This window comes from Sciurus carolinensis, chromosome 8 (assembly GCF_902686445.1).
Source record: "Sciurus carolinensis chromosome 8, mSciCar1.2, whole genome shotgun sequence".
Lineage (NCBI taxonomy): Eukaryota > Metazoa > Chordata > Mammalia > Rodentia > Sciuridae > Sciurus > Sciurus carolinensis.
The window spans coordinates 1,155,843-1,175,237 of record NC_062220.1 but is presented as its reverse complement, the minus strand read 5'-3'; the positions used below and the strand labels follow the sequence as shown (position 1 = coordinate 1,175,237).

The 19,395-nt window shown below is 60.5% G+C and overlaps 1 protein-coding gene across 4 annotated transcripts in view; it reads right to left on the bottom strand.

The window, feature by feature from the left end:
• Ptprn2 (protein tyrosine phosphatase receptor type N2) overlaps nucleotides 1-19,395 on the bottom strand; it is a 743,280-nt gene that overhangs the window by 63,105 nt on the left and 660,780 nt on the right. For all 4 annotated transcript variants that reach the window (XM_047562250.1, XM_047562251.1, XM_047562253.1 and 1 more), the window contains one exon: nucleotides 11,066-11,260. In XM_047562250.1, the coding sequence (XP_047418206.1) occupies nucleotides 11,066-11,260 (195 nt within the window). The remainder of the gene's footprint in view (nucleotides 1-11,065; nucleotides 11,261-19,395) is intronic.

Genomic DNA, 19,395 nt, shown 5'->3' with positions numbered 1-19,395 from the left:
CGGCCTTGCAGTCCTCATTCTAGCTACCGCTGGGAACTTGCTGAGGATGAGGAGCTTGCTCAGAGCTGCAGAGTCAACACCAGCACCTCGCTCAAGACATACAACCTGAGGGCAGCCGTGGGCTCCGGCAGCTGGACTGCCCGGTTCCCAGCCCCAAGCCAGGCATCCTGGAACAGGTGTGTGGGCATGCAGCTGCTCCCCAGGCACAGCCCGCTACAGCACACAAACCTGGCCCAGCCCTGGCAGCAACTGCCCTGGGGTGGGGGACCCTGCACCAGCTTTGGGCCACCTGGGCTCCCGGATGACGTCACTGCTGCCGTCAGGAGCTGGCTGTCAGGGGACACAGAGCTTCTAAGGAAGGTTTGTGAACTGCAGTGGACTGGAGGGGCTGCAGCCTGCCCGTGCAGACGTGGGCACGGGGAGGCTGCTTGGGGAACATAGGGTGGGCCTCCCCGCGCACCTGTGTGTGAGGGTGCTCAGACTTCCCAAGTACCCGCAGGGCTCCAGGCCGAGTGGCTAGCCCAGCACAGGCGTGTGCACCGCCGCAGGCCTCCGCGTGCCAAAGCGTGAGTGGTCCTGCTCTTGTCCGTGCTGCGTGGGCTCCGTCCAGACAGCCAGAGCCCGGTGTTCAGAGCCCGGTGTTCAGTCAGCATTCGACTCGGGGAGAATCGAAGATGTGAAGCTACTGTTTACCTGCACAGCATCTCCAATATCTGAGGCAGGACCTGGAACGTTCTAGACGGTCCACAGACACTCGTTGACGGAGAAGGGCACAGACACCTCCAAACCTGGAGTGTGGGCCAGCTCTGCCACTGCTGAGCCGAGCCCTGGTGTGGCTCCGGCTGGTCACCAGTGCCAGGGCCATGGACTCTGGAAAGGTGGCCAGTGGGTTGCTGCTGCCCAAATGGACACCACATTCCAACAAACGGTCCTAACACGCACGTTCACTGTCAGCAGCCAGGGAGCCTGGGGTCAGGGGCACCTTTGTGTCTTCCCAGACCGCTAAAGGGGTCTCAGAGGCCTGACTCCTGCGTCTCAGGCCCAGAGCTATGCTGGCTCACAAGGCTGGCCTGGACACTTGAGGTCACCCGGACCCAGGTCCAGAGCCAGGCCCAGACCCCGAGGGCCCGAGCTGCTCTCGCGCCCTGCTGTCAAAAGTAGGTAGGTCCACACGGAGTGTCAGAAAGCGGCCATTTCCATGGCGAATGCTTTCCCCAGGCCTCCCTTTCCACTAGGACATTTTCTTCAAAATTATTTTCATAAGAAAGATTAACAATTTCAACACGAGCTGCTAATCCCCTTTCATTTAAAACTCTGCTGATAAAATTCTTTGCTTGTCATTCAAATAGTAAGTAATAATTATAGATTTGAGGCTTCCATCTCAGGCCTCATTAATGGTGAATTGTATGGAAGTGTGAAGCGGAAGTCAGCTTTGATGCATCTCAAAATGCCATTTCCATGCCTTCCCCTGGCTATGTACGATTAATGACATAGTTAATAAGGGAGTTACGTTAACGAAGGGAGCATTATTTACCCAGGCCACCTGCCTTTACCAAATATCTTTTGTGAGTCTCTCTTGCAATTTTGGTCTACAGTGAGTTAAAAAAAATGGATGACATGATGATTTTAATGCTAGTGGACAGTTACTTTGAGTATAACAGGTCTAAAGAAAGTTTGATTCAACTTTATGATATTTCTGCTGATTTTTGCCTTTTAAAGTTTTAAAATATCTACCCATGGAATCTTGAACTCCCAAAACAGCTATTTATCAAAGAAATAACTACTACTGAGTTAACTTCTATCTATCAACAATGCAGTTATCTTCATCAATAGGAAACACTGGACTGTTAGAAGAAGCCATGTGGAAGATAAAGAGATAAATCTGTCATTCTAAACAGATTAATGTCTCCTAATTATTTTCTCATCCTTTTAAATAATTAAATCCTCTTGATCCATTTGGATAATCAAAGTTTGACCACAGTCAATGTAACAGAGAAATGCACGTCAGCCTTCAGGAGAAAAGTTAACACTGCCTCAGGCTTTGACGAGCAATAGAAATCAAAAAAGTATAACCAGGAAAGGAAGCGTTCTGGCCAGCTGTATTTCTATTTACTCCTGTAACTGACTCAGACAACAGGAAGGATTTATCTGCAAATATTTGTCTTATAACGAACTTTTATTAACATAAGTCAATATATACTCTTTATTGAATGAGAAAATAAGAATTTGATTCCAACCTCAACCTTGCCCCTTTGATTGACATATGAAATGTACTTTAAGCTATAATTTATTTAAAAATTCCAATAACATACAAATTTCATTTTTTTCAACCCTGGATTCCAAAGAGTTAATAGGAAAGGCAGGGGGATAAGAGATCTTTTTAAAAGCCACTCACGAAGATGCAATTTTAACACAACAAAGCTCTGGAAAGATCTGCTGATCTGATAACAAACTCTAGGCAAGACGGAGTCCATGCCACAGGGCAGGGACAGGACGCTGCCCAAGTCCAGCCTGCTGGGACCCTGTGTCACCGGCACCCTCGGTGCCCAGGAGACCTCTTCCTGAGCTGCCGTGTGGCATGCTTGTGTACGCGGAGGCCCAGAGGACCCGTGTGCCCGCCCTCCCTGCCCCAGCTCGAAGGCCACCTCTGAAATGCGAATGGCCAGGTCCAAGCTGCACCCTAGGAGCAGACCCTCCCAAAGACCCGCAGCTTAGTGTGATCAACAGCACAAAGAGGCCCAGAAGACACAGCTTCCCTCCAAGAACGAGACAGTGGTCATACGGGAGACCTTGGGAAGAGGGAAGAGGAGGCATGGTTGCCTAGCAACACAGGCAGCTCTCCGGGTTACTTGGCGGCAGGTCTTTTCTTAGCAGCAGCCTTTTAATGCTGAACCGTGATGTGGTGATGTGCTTGTGACGATTTTCCGATGAAGTTTCTAGGAAGAATAAAGCATTCCAGCAAGTGCAGGAGGGTGACCCGGGACGGTGACCCCACGTGACTCTCCTGCCGCAGAGGGGAGACCCTGGTTTCCACGACATGTTCTTAGGAAACACTTGCAGGAATTCTAGAAGCGTTCACTGGAAGAGCCTCGCTTGATTCTTGCCTTCCTAAGACGATAGGCTCACGAGGAATACCAAGCCAAGGAAAGAGCACTGGCCCTAGTCACGCGAGCTCACGTGAGCGTCACAAGGGCCACCCACGCGCCAACCACACCTGCCTGGAGGAGTGAGGCTTGGAGGCCCAGCAGCCTCCTCTTCCTCCCAGGCCAGGGCCCCCTCCTCCCAGCCGCTCCGAAACGCGGAGCTTCGTGAAGAAGAGCAAGTCTGCCAATGCCTATGTCCTCCCAGCAGGTGGTGAGAAGCCCGAGGTGAGACCAGCGTGGGACCCTAGGGTTCCCAGCCCAACGCAGGCGCACGGTGGCCTGCCCACGCAGGTGTCCATGTGCGTGCTCGGGGTCTGGTGGTGAAGGGCGCCTGGCGTGTTGGAAGTCCTCCTCTTGCTCTCTGGTTCCAGCCCGCCTTCCCACAGCTCTTCCTCGTCGTCTTGGGCACGCTGTCCAGATTTCCCGACAGCCAGCCATTGCACCTGGGGTCCCTCTCCTGCCCACCCTGCCCGCTGATCCAGGGCCTGTCGGTGCATGCTTGGATCCAGAAGTGTGAGTCTGAGAACCAGGCAGGAGGCTGCTGCCTGGCATTCTCTGGTCATAGACCACCATGTTCACCATGTGTGTCTTTATCATGCAGAACACAAGGTGGGTTCTTGGAGGCAACTCTCAGCATCATGTGAGGTCAGATCCCAGGACAGTACTCGCACCGTTTTCCCTGCGGATCTGCACCAGGTGTCTGCAGAGACAGGAGGGACAAGGCAGCCTCAAGGGTGCTCCTCTCAAGACATCTGGAAGAGCCAGGTGGAGGCCCACTGCCTCTCACAGAGCTAAGGGAGGGTCTAGGAATCCAGAATGCAGAGGGAGGTGAAAACCTGAGGGAGGCCTGGCCTCACTCTCCAGCCATTGTGGAGGCCGGGCGGGGCAAGGTGGCTTCCTGCACCTAAAATCAGGTCCCCAAGGGGCTCGAAGAGAAAGTCCTGCTCTTCAGAGGCAGGGACTGGACCTGAGACACCCCCACCAGGCACACATGGATCAGGACACTCTGATGACTGCACTGTAGGGAAGGTGTGCCTGGTTGGAGGCTCACTGTCTCCATAGGGACTCACTGTGGGGAGGTATTTGAACCATGATCTCACGTAGGACTGAGCTTGAGTTAACAACACAGGTGTGATCTGGGGCCCCGGAGGTGAGGAATGGCTGGATAGATGGTTGTGGATTAAGGACAGCCTGCAGTGTCTGGCAAAAGCACTCTCAAAACCTCTTGAGGTTAAATCCCCTTAGCTCAGGGCCCCAAAATCCAGAGATTAAAGCCCTGCTGACCAGGAATTTAGTCTGAATATAATCAGATGGCCCCCTAGACAACAAACTACCACGAGCAGATCAAACATGTGAAGCAGGATCAGACCCATGGAAACCTGACAGAGTCAAATAAAACAATCATATGATACATCTGAAATGATTGACGGATTAAGTGCAAAGCAACAACAACAACAAAAAAAAACCTCAGAAAGCAGGTTTGAAAAAGAATAAAACACAACTGTAATTGAAAAATATACTCCTCGAAATTATAAATACAATGGGCGGATTACATAGTAGATTAGACACTGCTGAAGAGAAACAAGGCATAATGGAAGGCAGGTCTGAGGAAAATTCTTTGGAATGCAGGACAGAGAAAACAAAAATATAAAAAATTTGAGAGACTTGAGAATAAGAATGCCTAACATATTTCTATTAGAGGAGAGAAATGAAAGAAGGGCAAATTTAAATAGTTAATGATTTATAAGTGTCTAGAATTAATAGAAGACAGGAATTTTCTGGTTCTGGGATCCGGTAAATCTGGAGTGAACATAAAAATAAAACATGTCCATTCCAAGAGAGGGCACAAGGAAATTCTGAAAAGATAAAGGCATAGCGATCAGAAGAATGAACAGATGAGCCAGAAGACAAGCCATCAGACAGCAGCCTATGATCTCCTTGGCAACCGTGCAAGTAAACAGGATCTCTAAAATCTGAGAGAAAAATACCTAGGATTTGACACCTGGCTTATCCTTGGCGTGTATGGAAATCAAAGATTCTCACTTAAAAAGAACCTTCCCACTAAAACACTGAAAGAGGTACTTTAGGACAGAGGCAAGTTGGCCCAAAATGAAGAACTGAGAAGCAAAGAGGAAGGTGAAGCAAGCGAGTCTGGTACAACGAGGGCCAATTGACACATGCTTGCTCTGAACATTCGGGATGGAGGTGGTCTACGGTTCTAAGGCAAGATGGAACTGAGTGCTGAGCAACCGTAACGTGAGCATCAGAGGCAGGTGTCTGAGGCCTGTGTCTAAGTTCCTGGGTTGATTGGAGATGAAGGTGGAGACATGAATGCAAGAGCTTGTTAAATCAAATAGTTATTAGCTTACCCAGTAATCACTAAAATATAAGTCAGCGCTGAGCAAGTTGAGGGGAGAAGGGGGGATAAGGAAAACGGTCATTCTGACAGGAGGCTGGAGCCGGTGCCAAAACCAAACCACACACAGAGAGCGTGCCCAGCGAGTGAAGCTCAACGTGAACGCGTGTGGGCCAAGCAGGGTGACTGTGGACGGTTCTGTTCAGGAGAACCAGCGTCAACATCAGTCACCGCCACTCATCTTCCCACGAGGGACTTCCGCCCCTGCCACGTGGTGTCACTGTGGTGCCCCGGCACCTTGGGTTTTGTCCCCTGCAGCGCTGTGCTGAGGTTCTACCCCTGGTGCCATCCTGTGGAGGGGAGAAAGGAAGTCCACGGGGCTGGACGCCACCCAGACGCTGCGCTGGGAGGCAGGCTCTGGACCAGCTTCTGCCGCAGCAGGAAACAAGTGGCCTTTCTCTCTCTGAGTCTCCCACACGCCCTCCCTTCCAGCAAGTGAGGAGGGCGCCAGGTCGACTTTCTGGCTCGGGAGGCCTCTGTGGAGACCTGTGGAGCCGACACAGACCCCAGGCTGATGTGCGGGGTTGCGTCTGGGCCAGGTTGGATTTCTGGTCCTTCCACACGGGTCTGCCTTGTGGTCTGCCCTGTGACTCCCACAGAGCAGGGATGGCCCTCCATCTTCTGCCTGCCCCAATGCGGCTGCTGCTTGCTAAGGAAGACCTTGCACTCAGCTCCCAGCCAGCCCACAAGCCCAGGTCTAGACGCCTAGCCCTCACGGAGGATGGTCTTCCAGGAAAGAGCATGAATAGGTGTCGGGCCAGGTCCAGTGCTCCCTGGCTACTCGCCCCTTCCACCCCAGTGGACGGCAAGCATCTCATAGGCAAGGCAGTTCTGCCCCTCAGCTCACCGGCAGCCTGGCTGTCATGGGCACCAGCTCCAAACCCTGCTCCAGGGCCAGTGCCAACAGCTTCGCCCAGGGACTGTGAACTACTGGATTGAGTGCCGGTGATGCAGCTCCGTTCAGCAAATATCATTGGATGCTTGCTGCCACTCACCCGATTTCACCCCTTCCACCCACCACAAGTCGGGCAATCAGCAGGATGCGGTGAAACAGAAATGATGTAAGAGGAAAGCAGGCTCAAGGGGAGGGGCAGGCCTCGGTCAAACACTGGCCCCTCTGCTGCAGATGGACGGTGCACCATGGCCCTTCCACTGCGGGCAGTTCTCCAGGTTCTCTGCACATCACCCACCAAGAGCGAAGGCCCAACCAAGCCAGCCTCTAAACGCAAAAGCAGAGGTGCCGCCCGTGTCCCCAAGGCTCCAGCACGTGTGTCCCCGGCCACTGGACCTGGTCAGATTTGGGTCTCTCGACAACAGACAGTCCCACCAACCTGCAAGGGGCCCCGTGTCCCCACCCCCGGGGGCTGTGCAGCAGACCAGCCGTCCCGCTGTGCCACCAGGAGTGGCGAGGCAGCTTCTCAACCACCCTGCAGGCACGTCGACTTCCAGAGCGGCGACCGCCCTCCGCAAGCTGGACCCTCGCCTGGCGTTCAGCCTGCCTGCGCTTCCACGCCACCGGTGGAGCGCACGTCTGGAAACCGCCTGTCGTTCCCACGACGGGAGCCAATAAAGAAGTTGCCACATACCAGTAACGGACAGCGTGGCGCCCGGAGCCGCCTCCCGGGTGTGGCCTCCTGGGGAGTCGTGTGTCTTCTGTGCAGCTGCTTCCACTCCGGCCAGGCCACGGGTCACCGCCTGGGTGGGGGGCGCTCCTGCAGCCCGCCTTCCGCGAGCGCAGAGCGGCGGCAGACATTCCCGTGAGGCATGGGCAGAGCGGACACCGACCCTGGACAGGAGTGCTGGGCCCCGTGGCCTGCGTGGCGCAACATGATGGCACAAAGAAAACCGCGCTGCAGGGAACGCGGCGCTGCCTGCGGAAGCTGGGCCTCGCGGCTGGAAGTCCTGGTTGCAGACCCTGGCGGTGCCGGCTGCAGGCGGAAGGGTCGGCCAGCGCCCTTGCCCCCGGCAGCACAGGGCAGTGCTGCACGCCCCCCACTGTCAGAGGGCCATCCCTGCTCCCAGGTGTGGCCAGGCCCCAAGGCCATGGTGGCCACCAAGGGCGTCAGAGTTAGCCACTCTCACGAATGGACACCGCCCTCCTTCCTGGGTCACCTGACCCCGGCCTTCCTCCCTGGCAGCCTCAGGACACAGTGTGACACCTGTCGAGCTGGGATGGAAAGGTCCCTTTGACAGAGGGACGTTCTCGTGGCCATCTGGTGCCCTTCACCTGTGCCCGCCATGCCCGTGGGCAGAAGCGGGCATCTCAGAAACACAAGGTGCTACTTTTACAGGTAAAGCACCAGGAGGTGCCTGCTGGCGGCCTTCCCACAGGGGAGGACGAGTCATGTTCCGAGATGCCTGCCAGGTTGAACGTCGGCTTATGTCTTGACAGTGGGCCGGCCGGGACCCGCGGGGACGACAGAGGATGGCCCTCAGCACCCGCAGAAGCCCAGGCCTGGGAACAGGAGGCGAGGTTCCAGGAGGGGCCAGCACCCTGCACCCTGCTGCCCAGCCTATGCCGCCGTCCGGGCCGTCCTGGCTGTGCCCGCCTCGGGCCTCTGCCAGCGTGAACAAGCAGCCACGCCACCCGCCTGGCCGTTAGGGCTCTCTGTGGCGTGGCATCTCTGGCTTCTCAGACATGGGCCTGCGGTCACTCAGCCAGGCAGGCCTGCTGCTCCTGGGCTTCCCGTCCGAGCATGGTCCCGTCTGCATCCCAGAAACAGCCTGAGGACAGCCCTGCGCAGGGCTTCCTGGGACAGACTGTGGGGAAGTGAGGCGCTGGGACGGGAGCCCTCCTCCTCCCGCTCCGGAGCGATGGCCTGGGGTTCCCCTTCTCAAAGTGACGGGGAATGTGTCTCAGGAAAGAAATCCAAGGTGTCCCTCGCCCCACGAGGGGACGTTGCAGGCCCTCTTAGGAAGGTCCCACGCAGAAAACGCAGGAGTCTGGCGACGCTTCCACCGTGTCACTGGCTTCTCCACGTCCTGAGCCCGGGGAACACGGCCAGGGCCTCACCAGCGCTCCGTGGAAAGGGGCTGGTTCCCACCGGGTTCGCTCAGTGCTGCGTCGCGCCTCAGACCTAGGAGCTGGCGCCTGCCCCTGACCCCCACAGGCTCTCCAGGGCTCGCCTCACCTGTGGGCGGGAATGGCCCTCGGGGTCTCACAAGGCTTGGCCCCTTCCAGCAACACCCCTACCAAGGGTCGGCCTCCGCAGCGGCTCCTCCCTCCACCTGGGCCTCAGGGAGACCTGGGCTCTGCTCTGGAGGGTTACTTGAGGCTTCTGGACTGGAATCTCAGCACGCGATGCAGTAAGGCTGGGCGCAATGAAGGAAGGCCCCAGGCCTGGGTCCTCCCCCAGGTCCTCTAGGGGAGCTGCCCCAGGTCCAGCACCTGGGGGCTGCAGGTGGCCGCATGGCCCAGGACGAGCCCTCCCCTGATGTGGACGCTGCCTCCTGGCGTGGTGGGTGCCCCTTGCTTACACCCTGGAGTTCAGAGGCAAACAGCTTCCCCTCTGCATCCCTTGGGGCTGATGGTCAAGTGTCACGCTCTGACCGACAGCTGCTGGACATCCTGGGAGCTGCCCTGATGGGCGCGACCTGCTGAGGGCCCTCGAGTCTGCACGTGTGGCCTGGAGCGCACCAGGTCAGTGGTCTGGCGGGCACAGGCACGTCCCCACGAGGCCTGGCTGGACAGCCACTGCAGGATGGCCTTCCTCGCAGTGCAGGTGACCTTCCTGTGATGAGTCGGAAGGTCAGCTCCTCCAGGGCCTTCCAAGGAACCGGCACACAGACATCCACGTTGCCTCTGCCCTCAGCTCCAGTCTTCGCCAGGTGTGCCCCCGGCCTCAGCCCTGAGGGGCCTTGCTGAGCCCGCAGGGCAAGTTCACTCCAGGGACACACTGGGCAGGCCTCACTCCTACACCAGGGAAACGCCTGGGATGAGGTCCTGCGCTTGAACCACCTGCAAACCCAGGTCAAGGGGAAGAAACGGCTCCGGCGTGAAGAGAAGACAGGCATTCGACAGCTGCTTGAGGGGACCCCTTGGACCTAGCAGGTGTCCAGCTGGTCCCCGGTCTGTTCCCGTGACTCAGGTACTCACGAGCATCGGCTGGTGAGGGTGTTCAGACGTGCTGCCATGTGCCAGGGAGCTTCTCATGAAGGGCACAGTGCTTTCCACAGTGGACTCTGTGTAGAACACTCACGTGGTGTCCAATGCTGCCGAACTCAGGTGACCCAGTGTGTCAGTGACCCCTCTGCCACATTGATCCCAGCACCAGGCCCTTCTGGTTGCTTTTGGAAGGGGACAGATGTCACTGTCTCTGAGAAGCCAGAGTCAAGTGACTTGCCGGCCACTCATGAAGAGTAGCCGCTCTGTCACGGTTGCCTGGGCACACAGCAGGAGCGTGACGTTTGTGAGCGAACACCTGGCTGGCCCTGCCCAGGTCAGCAAGGACAGCCTCTGGGGCAGCCCCTGGTCCAGGGGTTGATGGGGGAGGAGGAAAGGACACAGGGCAGGGGCAGGCCAAGGTCCTCGGCCAGGAGCGTCGGGTTGGACTCCTGTCCTCTACTACAACCTGGGAGGCAGGCTGCTGTGCCCTGGTCTCCCCGACACCCATCCCAGCGGACCTGGGACAGACCAGCACACCCCAGCGGTTTTGGCCAGCAGCCTCTGGCCGGCCTTGGGCCCCAGCCCAGGCCCGTGGCTCCGGTGGTCTGCTCTGGCCGTCGGTGCTGCTGTTGCATGACCAGCACACCTGTGAGCACGCAGGGCCCACCTGATCCGGGGCACTGGCTGACCTGCTGTGCAGCTGCTGCTTGGTGCACCAGAGGGTGTCCACAGTGTGGACAGAGACATGGCCGCTGGCCTCAGGGCTCAGCTTCCCTGCCCAGAGCCAGGAGACAGCCTCAAGCAGAGCTTGACTACCAACCCCTGGTGGAACTGGACACTGACAGGCACCGAGGGGCAGCTCACAGCCCCTGCGCGGGGTCACTTCTGCGGGGATGGGATGCGGGGCCGGCACAATCCTGCGGAAGGCACTGGGGTCTCGGCCGCGAGCCGCCCCACAGCACTCCTGCCGGCCCCTGCTCCACCGGCTGCACACCAGCGCGGTCCCTGTCCGCCACCTCCAGGTGTGAGCCACACACGAGGACGGAGCCTGGTAGGTTGGGGTCCTGGGGTGAAGGGGCGACTGCCACTCACTACTCAGAAAGCTGCACGCAGTAGGTGCTAACAGACGTGCGACTCCTCAGCTGAGCACAGTGGGCCAACGTGCCACCCTAGGCACGGCCAGGCGTGGTCAAGACTGTGGTGTGGGGCGGCCCCTCCGGAGGAGCAGCTCCCCATGGACCGAGGGGCTTGGGCGCAGCCCAGGGCTTTCAGGGAGGCGAGGTCCCCGGCCCGTCCCAGGGAGGAAGCTCGCCAAGGCGAGGCCACAGGAGGGAGGCTCCATGGCCTCCCTCGCCTCCTCGACAGAGGGTCAGTGCGACTGCCCACAGAGGACGCCCTTACCAGGATCATGTGGCCGGTGGAGATGTCCATGTCGGGCTGGACGGGTTCTTCCGACCAGGACGAGGTGCTGCTCCGAGCAGATGGGCTGGGCATCGGCCCATCGCTGACCTGCGACGAGACGCTGTTGATGCGGGATGTGTGGGGGCCCTCAGGCCGTTCTGGGGGCCGGGCGGCCATGCGCTGGCGGCACAGCTCCTGGAAGACAGGGAGGCAGGGTCAGGGGCGTCGTGGCCTCGAGGAAGGCTGCAGGCCAGGAGCCAGGGCAGCACGCGACCCTCTCCCGTCAGCCCGTCCAGAGAGCCGAGGCGGCGCTGCTGAGACGGCACCCAGGGTCACCAGGACACCCTGCACGGCCCACCACGGGACCCCGGCAGCACATGGTGGTGCCCCTCCTCCACGCGGGAGCAGGCTGGCGGGAGACCAGGACACACCCACAGACTCAGGGGCTGGGACACCGACTCTGCTGCAGGTACCCGGGCACGGGCTCTGCTCTCGGGACGCGCGCCGGGGCTTTACGAGCCCCGACACAGATCCCGCCATCGGAGTGGGGCCGACTCATTTTGAAGCTGCTTTCTCTTCCCCGGACAACCGGCTCTCGGACAGCCGTATGTGGTCGGGCGCCTGGGTAGTGCCACTCCCTGCCGTACGTGGTCGGGCGCCTGGGTAGTGCCACTCCCTGCCGTACGTGGTCGGGCGCCTGGGTAGTGCCACTCCCTGCCGTACGTGGTCGGGCGCCTGGGTAGTGCCACTCCCTGCCGTACGTGGTCGGGCGCCTGGGTAGTGCCACTCCCTGCCGTATGTGGTCAGGCACCTGGGTAGTGCCACTCCCTGGCTGGCCAAGACCTGCAGAGCTGCCTGGAGGCGCTGTCCCTCGGGGGAAAGAGTGTCATTCTGGGGCATGGCGAAGGCCCCCGCGGGAGCCCCGTCCCTCTGCCCAGCGAGAATGACCGTGGGAGTGCAGAAGGGAATCTCAGCCGCGGACGGGTTGGAACCAGAGGCGGAACCATGGAACCAGAGGTGCTGGGAGCAGCCAGGGCTGTCCCCGTCCACCTCGCTGCCTGGCTTCGGGGGCAGCTGACTGGCGTGTACCCTGCCGGCGTGGGCATGGCTCAAGACCAAGGCCTGAGGTGTTGCCCTCCTGCTGGCCCTGGGCTGCCATTTTCCTTGGGTTTAAAGGGCCCTGGAAACCCGCTGGGCCCCATGGAGGACACCCCCTGCCTGCTGGGCCTTCTGAGGGTGGACAGCCTGAGCCTTGGGTGCTCTTCCCAGGTGAGGCGCAGCAGGGCACAGTGGCCCTGAGCCAGGCTGGTGTCCCTGCAGAGCCCCTGGCAACGGCAGGGACCACCACGGCACGTGGAGGGAGGGGAAAGGGGGACTTGAGATGCTGGCCGTGGGCAGAGCGGGCTCGTGGGGGAACAGCAAGGGTGACCGGGCCCCACCCACTTCCTTCTCCCTCTGTGGCCAGGTCCCTGTCAGCTCCTGGGTCCCTTCAGACACCGAGTTTGTTTACAAAAGCAAAACAAAACCACTGAGGTTCCGAGAATCTCAAAAACAAGGAAAGCAAACAGACCAAACCCCGCCCTGCAGGGCCATCCTATGTGCTTTGTGGCAGCAGTGACCAGCCCGGCGGTCCCTGTGACCCTCTGTGTACGGGTGCTCCCTGGTCAGGGGAGGGGCACCAGGAAGGGCTCCGCAGGAAGGCCCACCCACCCAGCAGCCAAGTAGCCCGGCCCAGGCCGGGCACTCCAGTCCTCTGGATAGGGGATGGGGACAGGGCTGTGGGGCGCGTGGGGCCAGTGGACACCGCCAGCGCACGCCCCTGCTGTTCACGTGGCAGAAGCAAGGCATGAGCGGGCTTCACCCTTCCCTCCACCGAGCAGCCCAGGCCCACGTGCCGGGTCCCTGCTCAGCCGTGTGCGACCCTGGGGAAATGGTCACCGTCTTCGACCACTGTCTTTTCTCCACGTTAAGAGTGGACACACAGGGCTGTTGTGAAGATGGACAGCGCCCACCTGTGCAGTGGTCAGCACGGCGCCTGCTCCGGGACAACCTGCAGCAGACCCTCAAACCGTCCGCGTCAGTGCAAGAAAATCAGACAGTTCTTTGGGCCGGAAGGAAACGCGCGGGCGCGGCAAGCTCAGGCTGGGGCTGCTGTGGCCACCGCTCCTGGGCTGCCGTGGCGTGGGCGTGGGGAGAGGCGCTGTGGCTGGTGGCCCAGGGACGCCCCGCAGGCTCAGGCCGGAGCTGCTGCCTCGGACACACTGCCCGTTTTCGTGGGAGTGTCTGGCGCCGAGTGGAGCCAGAGCCTGAAGCGGGGCCAGCGGCTGGCGTGCCGGGGCGCCCCTCGCCTGCAGGGAGTGCTGCGGAGCAGGACGGCCCTCCCAGGGCGAGGAGGCCCCCGCCCTGGCTTGGGGCCAGCCTGCTCCTCCTGGCGCAGGTCTCTGGGGCAGGCTGTGGAGGAGCGGCACTCCCTGCAGCCTCCACCGAGGCCTGGGAGGCAGGTGCTGATTCCGGACTGAGGAGTGAGCCTGCCGATTCTGGTGTCCACACAGAAGGACTCAGACAGCTGACCCCTGAGGAGACGGGGCTGGAAAGTCTGCGCAGGGGGGCGAGGAGGGTGGGAAGGAGGCCCTGGCCGAGGGACTCCTGGGCTCCGGCCTCCGTAAACTGCCACCGGCCCCCGGGGACAGTGCAGGAGATGCAGTGGGTACACTTCTCAGGCTGCACGGAGCTCGTCTGCCTCCAGCTGACAGACAGAGGCATTGGGCCGAAGCTGCCGGCAGGGCTCAGACAGGAGAGGGCTGCGCCCCACCCGGCGCCCAAAGACCCGGACACGCGGGCGCGGCAGGCGGCTTCCGGGGCTGCGGGTCGCGTTGCTCCTGGCCAGCTTCCAGGCTGCGGGTCGGCGGGCAGCACCTGAGCCAGCAGGCCTGGTCTGCTGCGGCGCCGAGGGCTCACTGCCTCAGCTCCTATGGAGGACGGAGGTGGCGAGGAGGAGAGGCCGTGCTCCCAGCAGCTGGCACGCACTGGGCTTCTCCACGCCCATCGTCGGCCCAGCACCCGTCTGTCCAGCACAGCTGTGCCTGCCAGGCTGGCCATGCCCGGCCTGCCCTCCCCGTGCTTGCCGTTCACCTGGGACGCGGGGGCCACACTGAGGTGTCCTGGGAGGGGCGGCTGTGGGACCGTGGGGCCCTTCCCGAGTGGGGGTCAGCGTGGGAGGTCTGAGCTGGGCCTCAGGTGGGCCTCCTCCTCTGGAGGAGCTGCCTGCAGCTTCCAGATGGTGGACCCGCGGGGAGGGAGGTCCTCCTTGGCCGCAGGCGCTGCTGCTGCTTCCCTGGCACCCTCGTTCTAGAGTTTTCTGGAAGTGAGCGCCCCAGCCTGCCCACGAGTTGGAGATGGTGCTTTCCCAGCATGGCTCCTCCTGCCTTGGAGGCCCAGCGACCCAGCCTTGCCCTGGACGGCTCTGAAGAGACCGTGTTCGCAGGCCTTGATGTCTCCAGCCGCCGGCTGTCCAGTCAGACGGTCCCGTGACGGAAGCTTTCCGGGGCTACTCAGAGACTCGGCAGCTTCCACCTGCATCCCAGGTATCCTGAAGCCCCTCAGCCCAGGTAGGCAGGCGGCCCCTCTGCAACGAGCCGATGGCCTCCCTCTCTGTGCTCCTGACAGGAGACGAGCACCAGCAAGCGTCACTTGCCTGGACACCGTGAAGACGTGACCAGGAGAGAACACGCCTTGGCGAGGAGGTCCCTGTTCCTGGAGGGCAGGCAGCAAGCCCTTCTGGGAGGCCCAGCGCCCACCAAGGCCTCTGCGGTGCCCACGTCCCACCGCCCTCACTGTGGGCCCTCCCAGGTTGGGACCCCGTCTCACGCCGCTCCTGGGGCCCTGGGGTGTCCCACGTCCCACCGCCCTCACTGTGGGCCCTACTAGGTGGGGACCCCGTCTCATGCCGCTCCTGGGGCCCTGGGGTGTCCCACGTCCCACCGCCCTCACTGTGGGCCCTCCCAGGTTGGGACCCCATCTCATGCCGCTCCTGGGGCCCTGGGGTGTCCCACGTCCCACCGCCCTCACTGTGGGCCCTCCCAGATTGGGACCCCATCTCATGCTGCTCCTGGGGCCCTGGGGTGTCCCACGTCCCACCGCCCTCACTGTGGGCCCTCCCAGGTTGGGACCCCGTCTCATGCCGCTCCTGGGGCCCTGGGGGTGTCCCATGGCCCACAGGAGCCGTGGGGTGGGAGGGGCCCGGAGTTGTCCCTGTGCTGCGCCTGCTACAGGGGAGCCCCAGGGGCCTGGCGTGACTCATCAGTGGCCAACAGGAAGGCTGAGCTCACGGGTCTCACACTGCACTTCACAGCTGGCTCGTTCTGTGGCCAGGAACCAGCTTCCGCGGGAGTGCAGAAACAGCCGTGCAGGCTAGAGGCTTCACGATGGCCAGGTTGGGCGGGAGGCGTCCCTGGCTCCTGGCTCCCCTCCAGGTGTGTGGCCAGGGTGCTCCCGTGTCCCCCTCCTGGGACTGGGCCAGTGTGTCTGTGCTCCTCACCAGAAGCACCACCTGCGCCTGATGGGTATCATGTCCCCAGAGAGACAACCCAGGACATGAGTCGCTGGCCCCAGGAGGCCGGGGGGGAGGTGGGCACCAGCATCTGTTCAGGAGGAGACGTGACGCTGACAGCTGAGCGGCTGTCAGGGAGCTGCAGCCGGCCGGGGACCCCTGCTCACGTCCCCGTGTTCCCAGCCACCTCGGGGCCATGCACTCGACAGAAACCCCTGCCAGCACAGCGGGCAGCAGGAGCGGCCTGGCCAGCAAACATTCTGAAGTCCTATTCCGAGAGGTGAGTTTAAAATAGAGCTGAGAGCTGGGAGCATCTCATCTGAGCAGAAGGCAGTCGATAATGCTGAGTCAACAACGGGCAGGCCGCAGCGACCTGGGGACCCGCCGACTACCTTCCGAATCCCCATTAAATGCTGGCAGCAAGCAGGAAGGGCCCCGTCGGCCGCGCAGCAGGATTCCCTGATCACAAGCCCATCGAGGGCAGGCCTGTGCTGCCCTAGCCAGCGGAGGTGCGGACTCAGGGAAGCACCCCCAAACCTGCCAGTGCAGTGGCGGGGCTGGGACTTCCTCTGCACGGCTCTGCTGTGGATGCAGAGGGGCTTTTGAGACTAGGTCTTCACTCAGCTGGACAGAAGGCCCAGCCACTGCACTCTGGGTAAACAAGCAAACCTAGAGGAAGTCTGAGATTCGGGCTGTCCAGTTACTGTAAAGAAGGACTCTGGGACACAACAGTGACTTGGGTGATTGGAGCAGGTGGCTTGCTGGCCCTGGGTTCACCAAGACCTCTGTGGTCTCTGCACCAGCCATGTGGCTTGGCGACCACAGGCACATACGCAGAAGGAAGGACACAGCAGCTCTGCCCACCACAGATGCCCGGTAGGCTCAAGGAGAACCCACAGGACTCTCTCTGGGCGGCTTGGGGCACCCCAGCACGACCTGAACCATGGCTCGCGCCACACCCACAGCCAGGTGTCTCCAGCCTTCCCAGTGCAGGGGAGTTTGACCAAATTGGTCTTTTCTTATACCAATTGCTCCTCTTCAACAGGCACAAAGGGAGAGAAAGTTGAGGAATGTGTTCACTCAGAGCTGCAGAGAGCAGAGGGAGCTCTTGCCCCACACTGCACCGTGCGCCTCAGGGCATGCGCCCCAGGAAAGGGCGCCTGTCTCCAGGAGGCTGGCCACCCAGGACGGCCGCGGCTCAGCTGGTGGCAGCCCGGCCTCTGTCGGGTGGCGAGAAGTCAGAGGACCACTGACGCCTGTCACCGCAGGGGCTAATGGGAAGGTGCATGGACGGTGACAGAGGACGTGAGCCTGCAGGTGGTGTCCGCAGGAAGGGTCACGTTCTCAGGGAGCAAGTGTCCCAGAGACGTTGGCCTCTTAGAAAGGGGTCCCACAGCAGAAGAGGAACCCCTCTATTGGTAGGGAAGACAGGCCCAAGCAGATGTGCACCGTGGCAGCGGGATGTGGTGGTTCAGGGCCAGGACACTGGGGTCAGGTGGCCCAGGCCTGGACCCCAGCTCTGCCCTCACAGTGGGTGGCACTGGACAAGGGACTCAGTTCTGTGATCTGTCCACTGGGGACAAGAACAGAGCCGCTCCGCCTGGTGCCAGGAGGATTCCAGGTTACTGCCCAGTGCACACACCCCAGTGCTGGGCCTGCCCAATGCTGGGCACCAGCACGCGGCCAGTGCTGAAGGTGTGGCGACATCTCCACCAGGGCCACCTCACGCCCCACGTGACTTCTGACTGCTCCTCCCGCCCAGGAGGCCCTCCCCATTCCCAGGTGCAGCCAGAGCACGTCTGCTCCACCTCCTCACCGGGAAGTGCTCCACCGAGGCACCGGGAAGCTTGTGCCACTCCCTGAGTCACCTGCGGACCACATGGTGCCAAGGGAGCTGACCCAGAGGTCTGCCGAGTGCATCTTGGTACGGTGTGGTGCTGCCTGCAAACCCAGAGCCGGCCGGGAAGTGGAGGGCACACCGGCCCAGGCTGCCGAAGCCCACGCCAACTCCCGCAGACAGAGCCTGCACCCGCGGGGCTGGGCTCCCGAGCAGCACCCGCACAGTGCCCACCACTTGTGCCCGCAAGGACCAGCACAGGCCCGGGAAGCTGCACGTCTTCAGAGGGAATCCTCAGAGCATAGGGACGCAGATTCGGCAGAGAGCGGCGGACACAGTCCCGACACCGTGGCCACCGCTCTCTGCACGAGCACTTGCATCTGATGCCGCTGAGCCAAGGCCCGGAGGCTTCTGCAGAGTCCCCCAAGCATTTCATACTTCTTTATGCCACAATTTGCAAAGTAAGTTGAATAGGATTCTGGGGGCAGAAATTCATCCATACACACAATAATGCAAATGTCTCATTTCTCAACTCTGCCTCTGATGGGGGAAAATTACAGAGAGCGGGATCACTCGGAGAGAAAAGACCTGTCATTCTCGAATTCCGCCAAAAGACCAAGACTACAAAGGCTCAAGAAAAGCTCTCCGCACCTTTCCAGGAATGGCCGGAACAAAGCAGCGCACTGCCCAAGTGTGCACACAAAGGATGCCTGGGATTTTTGGGGTTGTTTGTGCAGCATAATTAGTAGTAACAGGACAAGACTAAGGAACAGGCTCACAAAGCCGTGGAGGAAAGAGCGTTCATTAGAGTGTGCTGGGAGGACGAAGGCCAATTACTTCCAGCCTGGGTAAAACACCCGGAGAACGTGCTGAGCGGGAGCCAGCCCTGGGGAGGGGCCCGGCCTCCAGAGCCCGGCGGCAGCACAACCGCCCACAGCACGAGCCCCACCAGCTCAGGGGCTGTGGAGCACGTGACCACAGGGAAGCCTTATCATAGAGAGTCAGAGCTCACGAGTAAATACAGCCAGGAGAAACCCTGAAATGGCAGGCACTGAATTATTCATGGTGGCTTTGGATCTCGGGTGGAATCACGGGCGGCTTTTATTTTATTTTGCTTATTTGTATTTTCTAAATTGAACATGTACTACTTTGTAATAAGAAAAACCAATACAAGGTATGCTTAAAACAAAATCCTACATTCAGTGCGATTAAAATCAAGCGGTCTGTTTAGAAAGTACTGGTGGGAGGTGGACCCTGGGAGCGGCCCAGGCACCCTCCTGTCCCAGCACAGTCCTCCTGGGGCAGCGTCCGTGTCCTCACTGACCTGACCACAGGGCTCCAGGCTGCCTTACCAGAGCTGCTTCACGACACTGTCCCCACTCTGCACATGCTGGGAGCACCCGGCACCCAGGGATACATGGGGCGCGAGGCGCGTCAGGACGGGAGGGAGCCCCCGCCTGGAGGTCAGAGCCACAGCAGACCCGCCAGGCAACCTGGCCCTGAGCCGACCAGACTGCACTGGTTCCCTCCGCGCACACAGTGCAGGGAGAAGGCCCTCCTCAGGCAGCCCTGAGCCAGGCTCAGAGACCTGCAGGGCCACGGAGAGAAGAGCCTCGGAGCCACGCCAGGCCAGCCCCTCCTTCTCGCCAAGTAAGAGTCGCTCTGGGGTGGACGGTGCTCCCCAGTCCACAGGTGCTTCCTCAAAATGAGACCTAAAGGCACAGACTCAGCCTGGCCACCTGAGCGAAGGCTGACTTGAGGACTCCTCTAGCCCTGGCGTGCTGCTGTCCACCTCCCGGGCCTGAAGCATCAGGTGGCAAGAAGCATCCTCGCCTCACACGAGCCACATTCAGGGTGGGCTTCTGTCACCATCTGCGTGCTCCGGCTGAGGCAGACCTCAGAGCCGGGGAAGAGCATTTCTGAAGAACACCCGTGACGGTCCCA